Raw genomic sequence first — 20,395 nt, forward strand, 5'->3', positions numbered from 1 at the left:
CCAAGGCGGGGGGGGGGGGGAGAATCAAAGGGCTGTCTGGTATTGGTGAGTCTGTATGGCATATTGGATTTCAGTGGAGCTATGCTGATATACCAGTTGAGGATCTAGCCTATCATGTTGAGATTTCATTCACAGAACTGCTTCACTTTAAAGCAGTTCCATATATGAAGGAAAATACCTCCTCCCCCATATTCCCTCCAGCAAATATCCGAATTATCCATGTAAACTTTCTGAAGGGGAGAAGTGAAGAAAACTTTAAAATGATTTTCCTTTTTATTTACACATATAGAAGAGGAGGTAACTTTCCACCAAATCAAAGGTCACTGTTCAGAGAGATTTCCTTGCCCCAGCAGTCCTCCCCATCTTCTCATCTTCATTTAGTATGTTCTATGTTGAGATTAGTTGGCAAAGGTCAGAAATTGGGATATTGGGACATCCCACTTTCAGTTGCTGTGAGAGATCTCTGGTCTCCACGCTGACTTCAGCAGGAGTGGGGAGTGCCCAGTGCCTTGCAGGATTGTTAATTGAAGGTAGGCAAATATTGAACCATGTGTTAAGTTGAGTTTTCCCTATGGCATTGGTATCCAGAACATTTTTGCCTTTCAACAATAGCCCCATCACATTAAATCCAGCACCTCTGCTCAACTCGAAAACAGACCTGATATTCCTTTTAGGGTATGTCTATACTACCCGCCGGCTCAACGGGCAGCGATCAATCCAGCAGGGGTTGATTTAGACACAATAAATCGACCGCCGAGTGCTCTCCGGTCGACTCTTGTACTCCACCGGAGCGAGAGGCACAGGTGGAGTCGACGGGGGAGCATCAGCAGTTGACTCACCGCAGTGAAGACACCACAGTGAGTAGATCTAAGTACGTCGACTTCAGCTACATTATTCACGTAGCTGAAGTTGCATAACTTAGATCGATCCCCACTGTGTAGACCAGGCCGGACAGGGCTAGCTCTAACTCTTATTCTATCCCAAATAGAAAATATTAACCTGACTCATGGGTGAGTGAAAACCCTCTGTTTGGAGTACAAGATAAGTGGCTCCAAAAGAGCATCAAACTCCACTTGCTCAAGGCTGACCCAATGTTTCTCTGGATCCCCTTGGTACTATGCCATTACGGAACTATGTTATCCAGCAGTACATGATTGGATTAGGCAAAGATAATCCCTGCTCCACCATGGATCTATAGAGGTGGGTTTGTTTTTTAAAACTCACTTGTGGAAACTAGTTCCCTCATATGAATTCTATTACTGAGGCTTGAAACTCCTCTCAGTCCTTAAAAGGCACCTCTTCTATCAGACAGTTTTGAAAGAAAACACAATTTTAGGCAAATGGTTCATTCCGACTGTCTAACCAGGCTATAAAATACTCATTCCAATTTACATGGACTTTTTTTAGATGCTTTGGAAAAGGAATGTGATTTTCCTCAAATAATTTTCTAATAAGAAATAATTTGTATGCCTAGATATTAGCTTTAAATTTGTTGTACAAAGTAAAAGCCAAAAGACGTTGCTTCTGATGGAAATAAATTATTAGCATTATTTTTATTCAGCATGTTCTCATATTTAGCTAGATTCACTTTTAGTATTTCATTCCATATTTTCCTCTTTGTGTTTCTTCTTTTACTAGCACATTTAAACAAAAACAATTAGCTGGTTTGTTAAACATATGTCACTAAGGGCAGAAGTTTAGAAACACTTTTTTTTTTTTGTTCAATTAATCTTTCTGCAAACCTGTGATTCAGTGTAGAAAACAGAGTTATACTACAGCCTAGCAATGGCACCTACAGGAAAAGGTTCCATTGTTTTCCTACGAGGATAGGTGAGCAGCCTTGAACCTGTTCCTTACAATATTTACCTCAAGATCTGTTCAAGTAATTAGGAAACAAGCTGTAAACTTACAACAAATGACAGAGCTTAACTCAAGGCATTCCACCATTCTAACTATTTCACTCCATAAAAAGAAAAGGAGTACCTGTGGCACCTTAGAGACTAACCAATTTATTTGAGCATAAGCTTTCGTGAGCTACAGCTCACTTCATTGAACTTCATCACTTCCGATGAAGTGAGCTGTAGCTCACGAAAGCTTATGCTCAAATAAACTGGTTAGTCTCTAAGGTGCCACAAGTACCCCTTTTCTTTTTGCGAATACAGACTAACACGGCTGTTACTCTGAAACCTGTCATTATTTCACTCCATGCATCTGAAGAAATGGGTTTTTTACCCACAAAAGTGTATGCCCAAATAAATCTGTTAGATTTTAAGGTACCACTGGACTCCTTGTTGTTTTTATTCTAACTCTATGATCAGTGCCTGATTAAATTACTGATCATCTTCACTGTAACAATTCTATGTTTCTGTGGTGTACTCAGAAAAGTGAAAAACACAAAATACCAGCTTTCCAGACAATAATAAATAACAAATATGGCTAAATGTGAAAGATCAAATCTGTGAGATATTTGGATGCAGCTTATCATCATTTTGTTCACGATTTCTTGTGTTAATATGAAAGACAGCAACACTTTCTACTCTTTCTTTCTGCCTTTTTAGTAACATCTGCATTCTCAGACACAATAATGACTATTATTCATTCATTAGCATGCACTGTGTTTTGGTGGGATTTTTTTTTTAGTGCATTACTGTGAAAAAGACAAATCAACTAATATGTTAATAGATAGGATTTTGTTTTTTAAGATGATCATTTACTTTCAAACTACATTCAGTCATAATTGTGGTTTAGATTTCATTTTAAAAACCACAGGCTAACAAGCAGGTCAGACATAACACTGTATTTAGGCCAGGACAAAAATATATGTTTAAAATAAAGTCCTCATAGGCAAAGCATTTAGAGTATGTCTACACTGCAAAAAAATCCCCTGTGACAGTGAGTCTCCAAGCCCAGGTAAACGACTCTGGCTCCTGGGGCTTGTGCTGGCAGGCTAAAAATAGCACCGCAGACGCTCGGGTTGCAGCCCAGGCTCTGAGCTCCTTCCCCTTTGCTGTGTCTGAGAGTCCAGGCTCCAGCTCAATCATCTACACAGCTATTTTTAGCCTCACAGGGAGAGGGTGAGTCAGTTGACCTGAGCTCTGAGACTTGCTGCCGCGGGGTTTTTTTGGTGTGTAGACACATACCTTTGCACATAAGCCATGTACACTGGTCAAACTCGACAGTCTCTATGTAAAAGAATAAATGGACACAATTATAACATTCATAAACCAGTCGGAGAACACTTCAATCTCCCCGGTCACTCGATTACAGACCTAAAGGTCGCAATATTACAACAGAAAGACTTCAAAACCAGACTCCAACCAGAGACTGCTGAATTGGAATTACTTTCCAAACTGGATACAATGAACTTAGGCTTGAATAGAGACTGGGAGTGGATGTGTCATTACACAAAGTAAAACTATTTCCCCATGTTTATTCCCCCCCTCCCCCAACTGCTCCTCTGATGTTCCTGTTAACTGCTGGCAATGGCCCACCTTGATTATCACTACAAAAGGTTTTCTTCCCCCGCTCTCCTGCTGGTAATAGCTCATCTTAAGTGATCGCTCTCCTTACAATGTGTAAAAAGAAAAGGAGTACTTGTGGCACCTTAGAGACTAACCAATTTATTTGAGCATAAGCTTTTGTGAGCTACAGCTCACTTCATCGGATGCATACTGTGGAAACTGCAGAAGACATTATATACACAGAGACCATGAAACAATACCTCCTCCCACTTGTTTCATGGTCTCTGTGTATATAATGTCTTCTGCAGTTTCCACAGTATGCATCCGATGAAGTGAGCTGTAGCTCACAAAAGCTCATGCTCAAATAAATTGGTTAGTCTCTAAGGTGCCACAAGTATTCCTTTTCTTTTTGCGAATACAGACTAACATGGCTGTTACTCTGAAACCAGTGGTGCAAATAAAATCCATTTCTTACCAGTATGGGCGGGGCACCAGCTAAGGGGGCAAGTGACTGCCCCACGTGCCCCTCCATGTGACTCCTCACCGCCCCACCCCCAGGCACGGGGCCCCCCACCCACCCATTTACCTGGGGTCGGGGGGCCTCTGTCCTCCTCCTGCTGCGCCGGAGACTTCCGGGCAGGGCTGTCCCGGGAACCGCAGCGGGGAAAGGAGCAGAACCCCCCTGCCCTTCCACGGAGCTGCATCTCCACCCTCCCTCCGTGCACCACAGCAGCAGCGCAGCCGGAGCACAGGGCTGGGGGCGGTCCCGCCGCCGGAGAAGCTGCCGGCGTCCTGCTCCTTTCCCCGCCGCTGCCCCTCCCGGGAGGGCGGGGAGCAGAATTCCCAGCCCCGCCCCCCAGCCCTCTCCTTCAGCGGGGCTCTGTGGAAGGGCCCTCGGGGGCTGGAGGGGGGACCGTGTGCCGCCCGCCCAGCCCACGGGGTGGGGGGGAACCGGTTACCGCGGGGGTGGAGGCGCCCTCCGGGCTCTGGCAGGGGAGGGGGCTAGCCTCCCCGCGCTGGGAGGTCGCCCGCCGCCCCTGGTTCTGGCAGTGTAAAGAGATCTTAAAGTGGACGGAAATTTCATTTGGTAATGAGTGTAAAGAAGAACCAGACCGCAGGTTTTTGTTGCCTCTAGCAGAGGTGTGGCTTCCTGAAACAGATATAGAGTAAAATGTTCTAGGAATGCAGGAAGACAAGAGATAACTAACTCTTGGGGATTGTCTTCAGTAAGGTGGGGACACTAAGGAAAGTTAAGGCGAATCAATGTGCTTAAGTTAAAGTGTCTTAAACCCCCAGGTGGATGACCTCATTCAAGATCAAGTGGCCTTAGTTCTCTGTAACTTAACCCTCCTTGCTACCTTTTCCTAGAGATCTCTCTTATGTAGGGTTAAAGCGACAACAGCCTGAACTTAGCAGTTGTCTATTTGCAGCCCTCACTGGAAGCATTCATGAGTGAAAAAGTCCTGCCCCTTGGGCTTCTGCAGAGGTACTGTAATGATTGGCAGAGCCTAGCTGTCCAAAAGATGATTGCCAAATAACAGTGTTGAGATAGGTTTGCTTCCACTTAATCAAACTTCAGCCAGTCCATAGGCATTCTGATACTGAACCAATAGCTAACCTATCAATCTGTGGAGGGGAAAAAGAGGTGAGAGTTGTAGGAAGGGAAGGCAAGGCAAGCTGAGGGGAGGTAGATGGTCACATTGGTTTTTGTCAGTTTTCTCTTGATGAGATCCTATGTGGAGAAAGGGGAGGCAGGAGTAGGGGAGGGTTTGAGCAGTAAGTGCAAAATGTGACACTCCAGTGCACATGCTTCTCCTGTGGGGAGAGGATGAGAGAACAAATATTTGTCTGTCAAGTTGCTTAATACCTGACTGGAGAGTGCTCAGATATTACGGTGATGGGCATGGTATAAGAACCTGAACAGAACAGAATAGATTATACTCTGAATTGGAGTGGAAAGGAATGGACTTGGGATCCCAGTAATTGTTCAAATGAGAAGAGGTGGGACACCTAGGGCTGGTGGGAAACAAATAAGGAGACATCTCTCTAGATTCACTTCTGAAGGCAGACAAGAAATGTGAATACAGAAAGCCAAGAAGGAAATACATTCAAATTTATATAAAATAAAATAAATAAATTGCAAAATGTATTTGAGACTAGAAGAGAAGAACATCTGCAAAAGAAAATTAATGCTAAGTGCTGATAAACTGGGTTGTTATTTACTATACGCTGGTGTGGAGTCATGGAGGCAAATTAAACTTAAAGGAGAAATGAGATTTTGTTATTTTATATCAGTGGTCATCCAGAGCCTCCTGGGCATAAGCCATAAGGGAACAACATATGCTTCTTAGAAGGAATAATGTGTGCAACAGAGCCAGGAGAGGCTCCATCTCTGGGAAACTGTGGAAGGACAGAAACAATGTTATGAGAAAACACAGTATTGAAATTCTTTATTCCTTCTAATCAAGTACCAAGGAAACCTGTAGTGCTATTAGATCAGTTGGGTATTCAGAGCAAAAACGAAACCCACTTTTGGGATCCATGCTGGTGGATCCCAATGGAGGAGTTAGTCCCTCATCTGCATCACCATTCATAGGGCATAACTCAGGGAATGGGACTTGTTGAATTTGTGTTTTCTTTGACGCTGGCTCTCTCTGCATCTTCAGAGCAAAACAAATATTAAGGGTCTTTGTAAAAGAGAGATTAATGTTTTGTTGTTTTTTAAAAAGATTCTCAGCAACAGATTGGTTTGTGTGTGTTTAGAATCCAGAAGACATTCCCACTATAAGTTTTAGAGCCTGTGTAGTTTTAGGTCAAAATTACTTGAGAGGGTCCCTATATTCCTGGCTTTGGTTGGTGAAGTGGGAAAACATTGTGAGATGGTTAAGTAACCTATTCCAGTTTCAAGCCCCCAACTAACCTGTGCCATAGATGTAGGCTGGTTTTGCAAAGCTGCTTGGGTCAGCAGCTGCTGTGGGAGAAGCTCACATGATGGCTGAGAAGGCAAAGACGCCTAGGTTTAAAAAAAATAAAACAAACTTTATTCATATGCATGGCTACTTTAAATCTCAGGTCTTCTCCTAATGTGATTGTCTTTGCATAGCTCTTTCTTTATTTGTTGAATTGAACCTCTGGCATATTTTACATGTGACATTTTTATCTAACTCCTCCTTGTAAATTCCATTTATTTTTATGCCCATTTGTAAACCTACCTGAATAGTGACAGGTTGACTGAGTCTTTGCATGGATGAATCCTGCTGTATGCTGGGTGCTCTTTGCAAGGAGGGAACGTTAGATTCTGTGATCAGCTTTGTTGGTGTGGCTGTAAGAGATTTTTTTTTTCATATTTAAGAATAATCACCATATAAAATTAGAATTATGAGATATGGTCAGTAATAATATAGGCATGGGTGGCGGGTGGAGCCCCCTTCAGGGAGGCTAGCCCCAGCTCTGCCCCTTCTGCCCAAGGCTCCTGGAGCCCTGAGCACCCGCCCACCCCTGGCCAGAGGAGCCCCAGGCCGGCCGGAGGCCCAAAGCACCTCGGCCGGAGTCCAGGGAGATTACTGATGAAGCTGAATATCACGTACTGCCTCCTCAGGTGCCCCGGAATCTGCAACTTTCCCCCAAAACACCGCAACCAGGGGTCCAGCGGCAGAGCCTCCCCTGACCTATTATACCCGCCGCCCATGAATATAGGGTCTGATCAAACTCCAGCTGGCGTCAAGGGGAACCAATGACTCCAATGACAGTTAACAGCTGATAATGAGGATCCACACAAATCTTAACGTATATACTGGTCCAGACTCAGCCTGTGCTCCATCCAGGACAGCAAAGGGTCCAATAAGGTGTCCCAAAAGGACAGATGCGGGTTCCTCTTTCATAGGTGAATCCCTGGCTGGAGTAGAATTCGCATCGCTGGTTCTATAGCACTCTGTTCCAGCCCACATGCAGGAGGTTGTTTATCAGGTGTGTCAGGGGCATGGCTACAGGGCCTTCAGCTCCAGTGATCCTGGGCCAGCAGAACATCACCCATGGGCTGTTACTGCTGACCTAAGTCAGAGTGGCTTGATGCTGGTCTAACTCAGGAGTTACCAGACTTTTTCCCGAGGCCCACCTGTGTAGCTGCAATAGGCACTGCGGCCCACTGTTAACATGCATCTGTCAGGGAGAGGAGCACCGTGGGAAGGAGGCACAGGGCCGATACTCCAGGGGGCCTGACAGCCACGGATCATGGGGTGCAGTGGCTCGGAGCAGGAATGGCCACGAACCATTCATCCTCCTCCAGCTGCCCTGGGAGCTGCTGCCTCTCAGGGACAGCCCCCTCACCCTGTGCCCATCACCCGGTGGCTCTGTTTTGCTCTCTGTCACCCGCCGAAGGTGCTGGGCTCCTCCAGCCCTGGGTGTGGTCCATCACCGGCCTCCAGTCCACCAACGTACACAGTTTGGGGGGCACCCGGGATTGTGTCATGGCCCACAGTTTGGGAACCCATGCTCTAAATGATACCCTCAAATCTGAGGAGCACAAACCTAACATTTAAAGGCACCTTTGTGCCACCCCTTGGGTTCTGCCTCGGGAGTTTATGGGATACATAAGTGTGTACAGGTATGGGGTCTGAGTGCATGTATGGGAGTCTAACTTACACCACTTCATAGATTTTAAGGTCAGGAGGGAACATTATGATCCTCTAGTTTGACCTCCTGCATAACACAGTGATTGAATTTCATCTAATAATTCCTGCATCAAGCCCATAACTTCTGTTGGAGCTAGAGCATCTCTTTTAGAAAGTTAGCCAATCTAGATTTAAAGATGGGAAGTGATGGTGAATACACCACATGCCTCAGTCAGTTGTTTCAATGGTTGGTTACCTTAACAAAAATCTGTACTTTATTTCTAGTCTATATTTATTTAGCTTTAACTTCCTGTCGTTAGAGCTCATTATACCTTTATCCTATAGGTACTCATACCCCATGATCAATTCACTTCTTAGTTTCTCTTTGACAAGCTAAACAGATTGAGCTTTTAAAGTCTCTCACTGTAAGGGATGTTTTCCAGACCTTCAGTCGTTCTTGTAGCTCTTTTCTGAACCTCTTCCAACTTTTCAACATTCTTTTTTGAAGTGCAGACACCACACCTGGACACAGTAATGGGGTAATGGTCTCACCAATGCCTTATGCAGAGGTAATACCACCTCCCTACTCCTACTCAGAATTCCATTTGTACTTTCAAAAATTATATTAACGGTCTCAGCCACAGCATTGCACTGGGAGTTTGTATTCAGTTGGAGAGCCATCATGACCCTTAAATCCTTTCAGAATCACGGCATCGAGAATGCAGTCCCCGGCCCTGTCAGTGTGACCTGCATTCTTTGTTCCTACGTGTATCACCATGCATTTGGCTGTACCAGTGGTTCTGAACCTGTGGCCCGTGGGCCGCTTGTGGCCCAATCAGCACACAGCTGTGGCCCATGTGACATCATCAGGGCTATATAGGTCGTACTGGATGCGACCCACATAACACATTGTAGGCCGCATGTGCCCACAATGGTAAATAGGTTGAGAACCACTGGGCTTTACTAAAACCTTATGCATGACTTCTGAATTTAGCCTTGAGTTTCAGAACTTTCCAGCTGACGACCTTACTAACTTCCAGGACAACACAGTATAATATTATAGCTTGGAACTGTGCCTAGCAACTGTAAATTTCATCTTCATAGAACTCAACAGCAACAGGCTTCACAACTAGCCCCCTTTAGTCCAAAGACATGGATGATTACATCAGCCCATTTTACCACCTTCAATTAACTACTTACCTGTCCATGGGCGATGGAATTAATGGACATGTCATCAGCACCTTCAGCATCTCACCAGTAATTATTATACCATCAGGAATGATACACTCACTTTTTGGGGGGTAATTTAGCTAATTTTAAAATAAAGTATTGATACAGTAGCTCCATAATAACATCACTTACATGCAGGGTCAGACATGGGTGTGTTGGAAGATTTGTGTGAGCTTCTAGATGATACAGAGGGTGTTCGACTAGTGTTGAGAACTGAGACACCTATTTCAAGTGCATTAAAGTGCTGTTCGGGATTCAAGACTAAGCCACTGTCCTAAAATTAAAAAAAAACATCATATTATATCTGACAGGGTATGGTGTTCTGTCATGTATCTAATAGTACTCGTAAGGTCAGATCTTCAGCTGGTATAAACTGACTTCCATGGAGCTATTACAATCTACAGCAGCAGAGAACCTGGGCCAGAATGTCTATGACACCTACTTCTGCTATACCTTCCAACTGCATATGAATGAGCTTTTACTGTTGTGGAAAGACCATGCAGGCTATTGCCCTATTCATTTTCGGTCCAGTCCTTTGAGTTGCAGAATCTCTTTCTTCCTTCAGTGGTGAGTGAGAATACCCAGAACCATTCAGCAATGCACAAAATTGGACCCTTTGTTCTTCAGATAACACGTTTTGGACAGGTTCAGACTTATGCATGTCAGTGTGTAGTTAAGGATGAGTTGGCAATTTCATTTAAACCCTGTTTTTCAGGTTGTAATAAATGTGACCTTTTGATCCACTCTAGGTAGGAATTTGGCAGACAAGTCAACACAGGAGTGAATTTTTCCTCCTAAAACTTGTTTATATTGGTATCACCATGTGACATATTAGATGAAAGACTCAGGTATTATCGTGACAGGGTACTGCTTATAAATAACTTTTGTACACTCTGCTTTAATATGCAGTATTATATTACTTATTATATTATATTTAATATGCAGTATTCTTGTGCATGAAAAACAATCTCAAGATGATTGTTCCAAAAGGAATCTCACTCTTAGAAATAGCCCCTCTAGGTCAAATCGTAGCATGTTGGCAAGGAAGCATGATAAAGCTTACAATGCTACTGCCCAGGCTTTGTGTTTCACCACGCTCTCTGACCTCTAAGTTTGTCCTTTTATGCGCATCTCCAGTTTACTTAAATAATTGTTCAAGAGCTCATCGAACCCTGGAGTATAAAATTCAGGGAATATGTCTAGATCAGCATTGCTTCTAGATCTTTGGAAATGTTAACACAAGAATAGGTCACAATTACTGCATGTTTATGAAAAACATATCTGGTTATACCTTTAGTGCTGAAGAAACAACTTCTGAGGGTGCAGTTTCCAAGGCCAGTTCTTGTCTCCTTTCCACTCGAACATCGGCATAACTAATTGAAAAATGTCATTCTACATGAGTAACATTTCATTATTTTATTTTATAAAATGCATTTTAAACAAATGGAGCAACATTACATGGTATTGTAAACCATTACATGATAAATGAAATCAAGTCACAATTAATGCATATGATTTGAAGGACTGTATTTTTATTTTCAATTTCTGCTCAACTTCTATATATCCATTCACAAACAAAACATTTGTTAAAAAAGTGTTAAGGCTGAAAGTGTGTTTTGTTGGAGTCCAACCCAAAACAATGTTACAATTTCTTTACAAAAGTTCCACACTTTGAAAAATCCCAAATATTAGAATGTCAGGAAATGAAAGTTAAGTGATCAGCCTGTTCCCCCACTGCCATATAAACCTTCATCACTCACTTCCATCCCACCCCACTCTTAAGCAGGCTGCCTATGGGCTGCTCTGCAGCCCTACATCCCCATTGCACTGAGTGCTACAACCACTCCCAGCACACCCCTTATGCTGGATCCTATCGGGCCACTTACAGCAGCCCTATGCTTCTCCTACCTAGCCTACTGTGACCTGGAGTGGGGGGGTGGGGCTGGAACAGGGGACAGAATCAGGACCTCAGTGGCTTGCTACTGTCTAAGTCCCCAAAACACCAGAATTTTATTTACTCTGAAATATGCTCAAAGCTTTTTAATTTTCTTGTTCTTTATGTTAACACTGTGTAGGAGCTGAGAGTTATGCCTCCTCCTTATTTTCAAAAGCAACACTTGAAATACAGTCACCTATGCTGCATTTACATCCATAAGCTGTATTGTACTATTGTACTGTCTTGTACTATTTTATACAGTTGAATGTCCTGATTCTCTGATTCCAGCTGAGCAGAAGAGATGGGGATAAAAGGTAGCTTTAAGCCAAATCTGCAATTCCCCTATCTGTGAGCTGGTCAACTACTTTAACCTACTCCTAGTCATCTCTGGCCCCAAGGGGCCACTCCACCAGCCAAGAACAGCTGGAATGTATCAATACTCTGGCCTCACTCTCTTTTCTTCAGCCTTGCCCCTTGTGTCAGAGGCTGTTAGAGAGGTGGCCTACTACCATTACATTTGCCATATACCATGCATGGCTGATCCCTGTGTAACACCGACAGACCCCAGTTGTCAGTGGGCGGGATCGAACCTGGGGCCTCTGAATGTTAGTGCATGAGCCTCTACTGCATGAGCTAAAAGCCACATTGCTGTTAGCTAAAGCTGTAGAGCAAACTCATTCATCTCTCTCTTTCTTTCTCTCTCTCTCTAAGGGTATGTCACTCTACAGTACGAAATTATTTCGAAATTATTCTATTCGAATTTTCGGAAGTGATTTCATACTTTCGGTCTTGTGTGTCCCCACTAAAGCGCGTGAATTCGGTGGAGTGCATCCACAGTACCGACGCTAGCATCAAATGTCGGAGCGCTGCACTGTGGGTACCTATCCCACAGTTCCCGCAGTCCCCGCCACCCATTGGAATTCTGGGTTAAGCTCCCAGTGCATGATGGGGCAAAAGCATTCTCAAGAGTGTTTCTGGGTGTGTGTCGTCAGTCACCCCTACCGCCGTGAAAGCTATGGCAGACAATCATTTCGTGCCTTTTTGGCGTGCAGACGCCATACTGCTTTCAGCAGATGGTGCAGTACGGTGCACCGCTTCTCTCCTGGTACTATGAATCCATCTCGCATTTCCTCTCGTCTTTCTATGTAATCTCTATAAGTATCTACTCTTTCTCTTCCTCATCGACTGCTTCCACTGCCAACTATGCTCAGCCATCGTGAACTGAGCAGCACAGCTTCCGCTGCCAACTCTGCTCTCCCGCTCTTGCTGCGCTATTGAGCTTCTCCATGTTGTCTGTCCTGGGCTCTCGCCTCCGTGAAAGCTACAGAAGACAACCATTTCCTGCCTTTTTTTGGCTATTGTGAACCGAACAGCACCTATTCCGCTGCCACTCTGCTCTCCTACATTTCGCACCCTTTTCCCAGGATTACCCGTGCAGGCGCCATAGCGTGGCAAGCATGGAGCCCGCTCAGATCTCCGCTGCAGTTTTGACCATTGTAAATACCTCGTGCATTATCCAGCAGTATGTGCAGTACCTGCAAAACTGGGCGACGAAGCGACGACAGCACGATTATGATAGCGATGAGGACATGGACACAGACATTCCTAGAAGCACGGCATGTGGCAATTGGAAGATCATGGTGGCGTTGGGCCAGGTTCATGCCGTGGAACGCCGATTCTGGGCCCAGGAAACAAGCACAGACTGGGGGGACTGCCTAGTGTTGCAGGTATGGGATGATTTCCAGTGGCTGCGAAACTTTCATATGCATAGGACCACTTTCATGGAACTTTGTGACTTGCTTTCCCCTGCCCTGAAGTGCAAAGACACCAAAATGAGAGCAGCCCTCACAGTTGAGAAGCGAGTGGCCATAGCCCTGTGGAAGCTTGCAATGCCCGACAGCTACAAGTCAGTCAGGAATCAGTTTGGAGTGGGCAAATCTACTGTGAGGGCTGCTGTGCTGCAAGTAGCCAACGCAATCATTGACCAGCTGCTATCAAGGGTAGTGACTTTGGGAAATGTGCAGACCATTGTGGATGGCTTTAATGCGCTGGGGTTCTCTAACTGCGGAGGGGTGATAGACGAAACGCATATCCATATCTTGGCCCCGGAACACCAGGGCGTCCACTGCGTAAACCGCAAGGGGTACTTTTCCATGGTGCTGCAAGCACTGGTGGATCACAAGGGATATTTCACCGACATCAGTGTGGGATGGCTGGGAAAGGTGCATGACGCTCACAACTTCAGGACCTCTGGTCTGTTTGAATAGCTGCAGGAAGGGACTTACTTCCCAGTCCAGAAAATTACTGTTGGGGATGTTGAAATGCCTATAGTTATCCTCGGGGACCCAGCCTACCCCTTAATGCCATGGCTCATGAAGCCGTACACAGGCACCCTGGACAGTAATAAGGAGCAGTTCAACTACAGGCTGAGCAAGTGCAGAATGGTGGTAGAATGTGTTCTTGGATGTTTGAAAGCATGCTGGCGCAGTTTACTGACTCGGTTAGATCTCAGCACAACCAATATTCCACTTGTAATTGCTGCTTGTTGTGTGCTCCACAATATCTGTGAGAGTAAGGGGGAGATGTTTATGGCAGGGTGGGAGGTTGAGGCAACTCGCCTGGCGGCCAATTTTCCACAGCCAGAAAACAGGGCAATTAGAAGAGTGCAGCAGGGCGCACTGAGCATCAGAGAAGCTTTGAAAGCCAGTTTCATGACTGGCCAGAGTACGGTGTGACAGTTCTGTTTGTTTCTCTTGAAGTTACCAGCCCCCTATATATATGAAAGGAAATAAAGTCACAATTGTTTAAAAAACGTTCTTTATTATTTGTTGCACAACACACTCGGAGAAATCAGAAGGCAGCCCGGGGGAAGGGGGTGGAGGAGGACATAAGGACAAGTCCAGAAACCAAATCAAAATTTCGGATATTCCAGCTTTCTGCTGCTTGTGCAATCCTCTGAGGTTGAGTGTGTGGGTCCCCGTAGCTTCTCTCCCCCGCCTCCCCCCCGGTTCTTGGGCATCTGGGTGAGGAGGCTATGGAACTTGGAGACGAGGGAGGGCAGTTATACAGGGGCTGCAGTGACAGTCTGTGGTCTTGCTGCCTTTCCTGCATTAGAGCCACCATACAACGGAGCATGTCAGTTTGCTCCCCCATGAGCTTGACCATAGCATCCTGCCTGCTCTCATCGCGTGCGTCCCTCCTCTCTTCGTGTTCATTTAACACTTTACGGGACACCGCAATTGTTTGCCTCCATGCATTCAGCTGGTCCCTATCAGTGCAGGAGGACTGCATGAGCTCGGCAAACATGTCGTCCCGAGTTTGTTTTTTCCGCCGTCTAATCTGGACCAGCCTCTGGGGCGGAGCAGATAGGGGCCGCGTTGAAACATTTGCACCTGCGGGGAGGAGGAAAAGGGAGGGTAGTATTTTAAAAGATACATTTTAGAGAACAAAGGGGACACTTTCTCAGTGAAATAGGCAATTCATAGTACACAGCACATGTTCTTTCTGTACAAGGTTGCATTTTGCCTCTTATACTGAAGTGCCTGCCACTTTGGTGTGAGTAAGCCATCACATGCGGCCGGGCAACAGAATTCAGCTTTCAGGCAGCCATGGTAAGCCCTAGGGGAATGCAGCGTTCTGCTTCTTCCACATTCATTTCAATGCTTTCAAAGTGCCAGGCCCCCTTTCCCATAGCAAGCAATGCCTGGTGGGTTTGCCATATAAAAGGAGGGCCTGCAGGCTCTCTGGGATGATCGCTTCACACAACACACCCCCTCCGCCTCCCCCCCCCCCACACATTATGTTGCTCCGATGAGGCTCTGAGCAGGGATGAGCCCTTTAAACTAAACACGAACAACCCAGCGCGGCTGGGTTTCCCCCCACCCCCCACCGCATGGCTCCGATCAGGCTCTCACTCACCAGAAGTGCCTTCCCCAGGGTCATGGTCCGGGAGCCCGAATTGGGAGTGGGGGGAGGCTGTTGGGTCCAGCATTAAGAATAGTTCCTGGCTAGGGGGGAAAATGGATTCCCCACTTGCCGCATGTTCACTCTCCTCCTCCTCCTCTTCGTCCTCCAATAACTCATCCTCCTCGCTCCGTGCAACTCCCCCTTGCAGGTGTCCATGGACTGTGGTGGGGTAGTGGTGGCATCACCCCTCATAACTGCATGCAGCTCACAGTAGAAACGGCATGTATGGGGCTGTGACCCAGAGTGCCTGTTCGCCTCCCTGGCTTTTTGGTACGTTTGCTTGAGCTCCTTGATTTTTGTACGACACTGCTCTGTGTCCCTGGAGTAGCCTCTTTCCGTCATGGCTCTGGAGACTTTAGCGTACGTATTTGCGTTTCCTTTTTTGGAACGTAGTTCTGCCATAGCAGATTCATCTCCCCAACATGCGATGAGATCTAGTACCTCCTGTTCGGACCATGCTGGAGCTCGTCTGCGAATCAGGGACTGCGTGGTCTCATGTGATGGTGGACTGTGCTGATGGTGACCAAACAGGAAATGAAATTCAAAAGTTTCCGGGCCTTTTACTGCCTACCTGGCTAGTGCATCAGAGCTGAGAGTGTTGTCCAGAGCGGTCACAAGGGAGCATTCTGGGATAGCTCCCGGAGGCCAATAAACGTCCAATTGCGTCCACAGTACCTGTAACCTGGAACTGCGATCTCGATTTTAGCGCTACTCCACTTGCCGAGGTGCAGTACAGAAATCGGATTAAAGATCCCTTTAAATCGAAAAAGCGGTTTGGTCGTGTGGACGGAATCAGTTTTATTTCAAATTAACTCGGCTAATTCTGAAATAACGGCGTACTGTAGACAAGGCCTAAGTGGTCTCGGTGCCACTAGATGGGACAGAACACCACACCCAGGAGGTGTATGGGTTACACCTACAAGAGGGAATTCTCCAGTGGTTAGATGTAATGCGATACTTCACGGCCCCTTTCTATCATAGGATTGGCACAAAGGGGGCCAAATGCAACCAATAAGCTGGCCCCTGATTTTAAGAGTCTGATGGCTGACAAATGAATTTTGTTCTCATATGGTACATGGAGCATGAAGACAGACTTAACCTGATCATATTTGTTTAATGAAGCTTATTTTCTCTACAGAATTCAGACTTCCTTTTTGTTATGCGAAAGACTCTTAAGGGGACTTTATGAAATCATTAAAATGTCCATATGTTCTTGTGCTTTTAGGTCCATAGAGTCTGACTTGATTACAATGGTGACAAATATAACTAAGTCTTTTCCCTACCTTACTACGGTGTGTGTGCATACAATGAACTCTGGCTTGGAGTTCCACTGATGGTAGGTGATATAGTAATGGGTCTGCAGCCAGATCCACTGCTGTCCTTTGGTCAGAAACCGGTAACAACAAGACTTTCCCTTGCCAAACTGCATCACTGTTAGTAGAAAACGGAGACTGCATATAACAAATTTTAAAATGTGAAAAATAACTTTTAAAAAGTTTTGTAAGAAATCTCTCTGAGATTTATGGTAAAAGCACATAACTGGGACTTGGTCCTGCTTTGAGCAGGGGGTTGGACTAGATGACCTTCTGGGGTCCCTTCCAACCCTGATATTCTATGATTCTATGATTCTATGATCATGTATGTCACCAGGCATCCCTTTCTGAAATTTTAAATGTACAACAGTATGCTTATAAATAGCATAAATATGATGAATGCTAACTATGGCCATGTATTAATAACTACAATTTATATGTAACTCTTTCTGTGTTCTAAGTGCTGGTCACAAATTAGCCAAATAAGCACCTGGCATTGATTTCTAAGACTATATAACTGTATGTGAAAAGGTCTGAGTTCCATAGCAAGGAAATAGAGCATGTGAATGCCTTAGAAGGTGGACTAAATCCTGTGCAGACTTACCCTATGCACATCCACTGGCTTATATGACATAGTTTAAATCAGTGCAAAATTTGGCCTTAAGTCTATACACTGAGATAACATGAGACACAGATGAAAATCATTTGAAACTGAATGAAATTCCCCAGCCAGTAAAGATTTCAGAGATGACCTGACTGAGGCCTGGCCTACACTACAGAGTTAGATCGATGCAAGGCAGCTAGTTACGTCAACCTAACTCTGTAAGTGTCTACCCTAAAATGTAGCTCCCACAGATGTAACTTGCCCACGACACCAACTTAATAACTCCACCTCCATGAGAGGCGTAGTGCTTAGGTCAATGTAGCTAGGTTGATGAAATGTCACTGTAGACACTGCATTCATTACATCGATTGTTGCTGGCTTTCAGAAGTCGTATCACAATGTCCCACACTGGCAGTTAAATCAGTGCAGGTGCTCCTGGTGAGGGCACACACGGCCGACACAAGGAGCGTAGTACGGATACGCAAAAGCAATTTAATTACTGTGGTGACTGTATGTTGATGTAACTTAGGTCGACTTAGTTTTGTAGTTTACACTTGCCCTGAATGTTTTAAACCTTCCTGGGCCAAATTCACCCCTGCTTTAGTTTTATTAACATCAAGGGTCTCCCACTTCAATGCATTTAGCCTTATATTTTAATGTCAAAATCCCAAAACTAATTTTGACTGAAGGCGTTCACACCATAGCGGGGTAATAAAACTGAGAATTACCATCAATGCTATAAGCAATATTTGAATAAGATTGCTTGATTTTTATATTTCTTCACTTAGTAAATGGTATTTTTTTAAAATCCTAATAGAGTACATTTAAATAATCCCTGATTTTAAATATATATTGAACAACACAGGGATAACAATCTGCAGAAGATTTACAAAGCTGTGACCTTCTCCAAGACTGTGTGAGTTTATTGGAATAACAGAATGTAGCTCAAATCCTGATTGCATCACTCATGCAATGAGTCCACCTGACTGCTTGTCATTGGCACTTCTTGTGTGAATAACAAAAGCAGGATTTGGCCTTCTAAGTGCTAAAGAACACTCAATCTGAAACAAGTCCACTAAAGTCAGTTCATAGGTTTATAGCAGTGTGCCAGAGGTAAGAACCTGGGCCACCAAGTTTACACCTATCTTAACGGAAGCTGCATTTTACTGAGAACAAGCATGCCAATTAATTCATATGAGCTTACACTATGCAATACTTACAGTGTTCATGGCACCTTGCTAAGAGTTCTAGGTCATCAATGTGGTAATAATCATAGCCAGAAGTTCCCAGCACTTCAAAAGGCAAGTATCCTATAATAGGCGGTGCTCTGCATATGGGCACAGTACAAATTATTTAATCAAAACAATGAAACACACAGCAACTTTTTCTATGTTAAATAGGAAATTCAGAGTGTCAGTTGGGCCAAATTCTGCTCTCACTTACACATACGTAACTCCCACTGAAATAAATGGGCCAAATCCTGACTTCTCTGCTCTTTGGGCAGGGAGCTCAGCTGTAGCTCAGCTTCCCGACTGGGTTCCACACCTGCAGAGTGGCACGGGCATCCTGAGATGGGAGGTCCCACTGGAGAGCAACCATGGCACTGCTCCATAGCAATTCCTTTCCCCTCAAGGCACTGCCTGGTGACTTCAGCCCCCACCCAACTGCCTTATATGGCAGTGGTGTCACCAAGGAATGGTGACAGGAGTAACATGGTCTCACCCTGATGTCCCTGTTGTGGGGAGGCAGAGTCTCCTTGGTTGAGTTACACCCAGAGATAGCAAAGGAGCTGAGCAACATCTCTCCTCACCCAACACCAGAGCTAGCTAGCAGCTAGCTAGTTGCCAGCCAGCCAGAGAGGTCATAGACCTGTAAGACAGAGATCTCCCTTGCAGGAAAAAGGTAACTGGGAACTGAGCGCCCCAGGAACACCCAATATCCTCTCAAGAACTTGCTTCGAGGAGCATCCCCCCCCCACCCCCGGCCCATTCTCAGGCCTTTCCCTGTTTCTCCCCTGGGGCAAGTGACTTCACTAGAACCACAACTGTTCTAGGCAACAGCAGCCTCTATGGCTCCTGCATGGCAAAGAGTACCACTGAGACTGGAGGAACAGACAGGGAGATAACTTGCATAAGCTTCTTTTCATTGTGGGCCTCTGCAGGGCCTGAACATGGAGTGTCTGAGCAGCCAATTCACACCTCTAACCTTGCCAGCCCGACTGCCCCAAGACTGGTCAAACCAGCACAGAGCTGCCCTCCATGATCCTCAGCAACTGGCCCAATTGGAGTTGCACACATGGCTGAATTTGGAAAGAAATATTTTCATGGCACATTTTTCTAAAATGCACAGGTTACACACAAAAAAACCTCTATCCTCCTGACTTTTCTGGATTTATTACCTCTGATTTCTGGATTAGCTAATTAGCCGTATAATAATTAGAAATTATTGTGGTTAGAGCTCATAGCCTACTGACATTTTAATACAGATAAGGATTGGCTAATCAAAATACTTTCAGGAAAAATTTTTTTTTAACACACAGTATTTGTGTAAAAAAGATTGATGAAAAAATAAATGCAGACAAAATCGTCCAGTTCCAGAATCAGTGAAATCAAACATCAGCTTTTGTAGCAATTTTAGTCATAATAGTGCTGATAACCAGGCTCTTCAAACTATTTTGATGTGAAGCATAATATTATTTGACAGAATCTGGCTAATGAAAATAGCAGTAAACAGGTACAAACAAAACCAAGTATGTTTTTCTGCTCACAAACCTGTGATCCAGAAATAAAAATTTCCATTCCAGACTATGTCTTGAAGTGAATTCCTCTAAAGGTTCTTCAGCTATGCACATTTCCTGCATTGGGAAGAAGATCTTTGTTAACTTTATCTCTCGGCTTCATCTGCTTCTTGTTAAATAGGAATACACAGCAGGTATGAGGAATATAATCAAATAGAAAGTACAGATGTCAACCGGTAATGTTGAATAGAAATCTAATGTTAATACAAACTGATACTAACATTATCGCATAGAGTAAGAAAAGAATACTCTACAATACATGCCAAGTTAATAATCATTATTATTTCTTACAGTATATAGGATGTTATGTTTTTAAAACACTCTACAGATATCAAGAGCACAACTGCTGTACTGTAAGAGCCCACAGTAGAGGACAGTGCACAACCCAGGCAGGAACTCAGAAGGTATGTCTGCACTGCAATTAGAGACCCGCAGCTGGCCCATGCCAGCTGACTTGGGCTAAGGGGCTTAGCCTGAA

At 44.8% G+C, this 20,395-nt stretch overlaps 1 protein-coding gene across 2 annotated transcripts in view; it reads right to left on the reverse strand.

The window, feature by feature from the left end:
- Nucleotides 1–20,395, reverse strand: part of NPAS2 (neuronal PAS domain protein 2) — a 174,959-nt gene that overhangs the window by 20,535 nt on the left and 134,029 nt on the right. For both annotated transcript variants that reach the window (XM_007068965.4, XM_043536900.1), the window contains exons 9-15: nt 19,892–19,974; nt 18,341–18,447; nt 16,487–16,634; nt 10,593–10,674; nt 9,434–9,575; nt 6,674–6,783; nt 6,382–6,474 (exon numbers count right to left, since the gene is read on the reverse strand). In XM_007068965.4, coding sequence (XP_007069027.3) covers nt 6,382–6,474; nt 6,674–6,783; nt 9,434–9,575; nt 10,593–10,674; nt 16,487–16,634; nt 18,341–18,447; nt 19,892–19,974 — 765 coding nt within the window. The remainder of the gene's footprint in view (nt 1–6,381; nt 6,475–6,673; nt 6,784–9,433; nt 9,576–10,592; nt 10,675–16,486; nt 16,635–18,340; nt 18,448–19,891; nt 19,975–20,395) is intronic.

The sequence above is a fragment of the Chelonia mydas genome, chromosome 1 (genome assembly GCF_015237465.2).
Source record: "Chelonia mydas isolate rCheMyd1 chromosome 1, rCheMyd1.pri.v2, whole genome shotgun sequence".
In the NCBI taxonomy this organism is placed as follows: Eukaryota; Metazoa; Chordata; order Testudines; family Cheloniidae; genus Chelonia; species Chelonia mydas.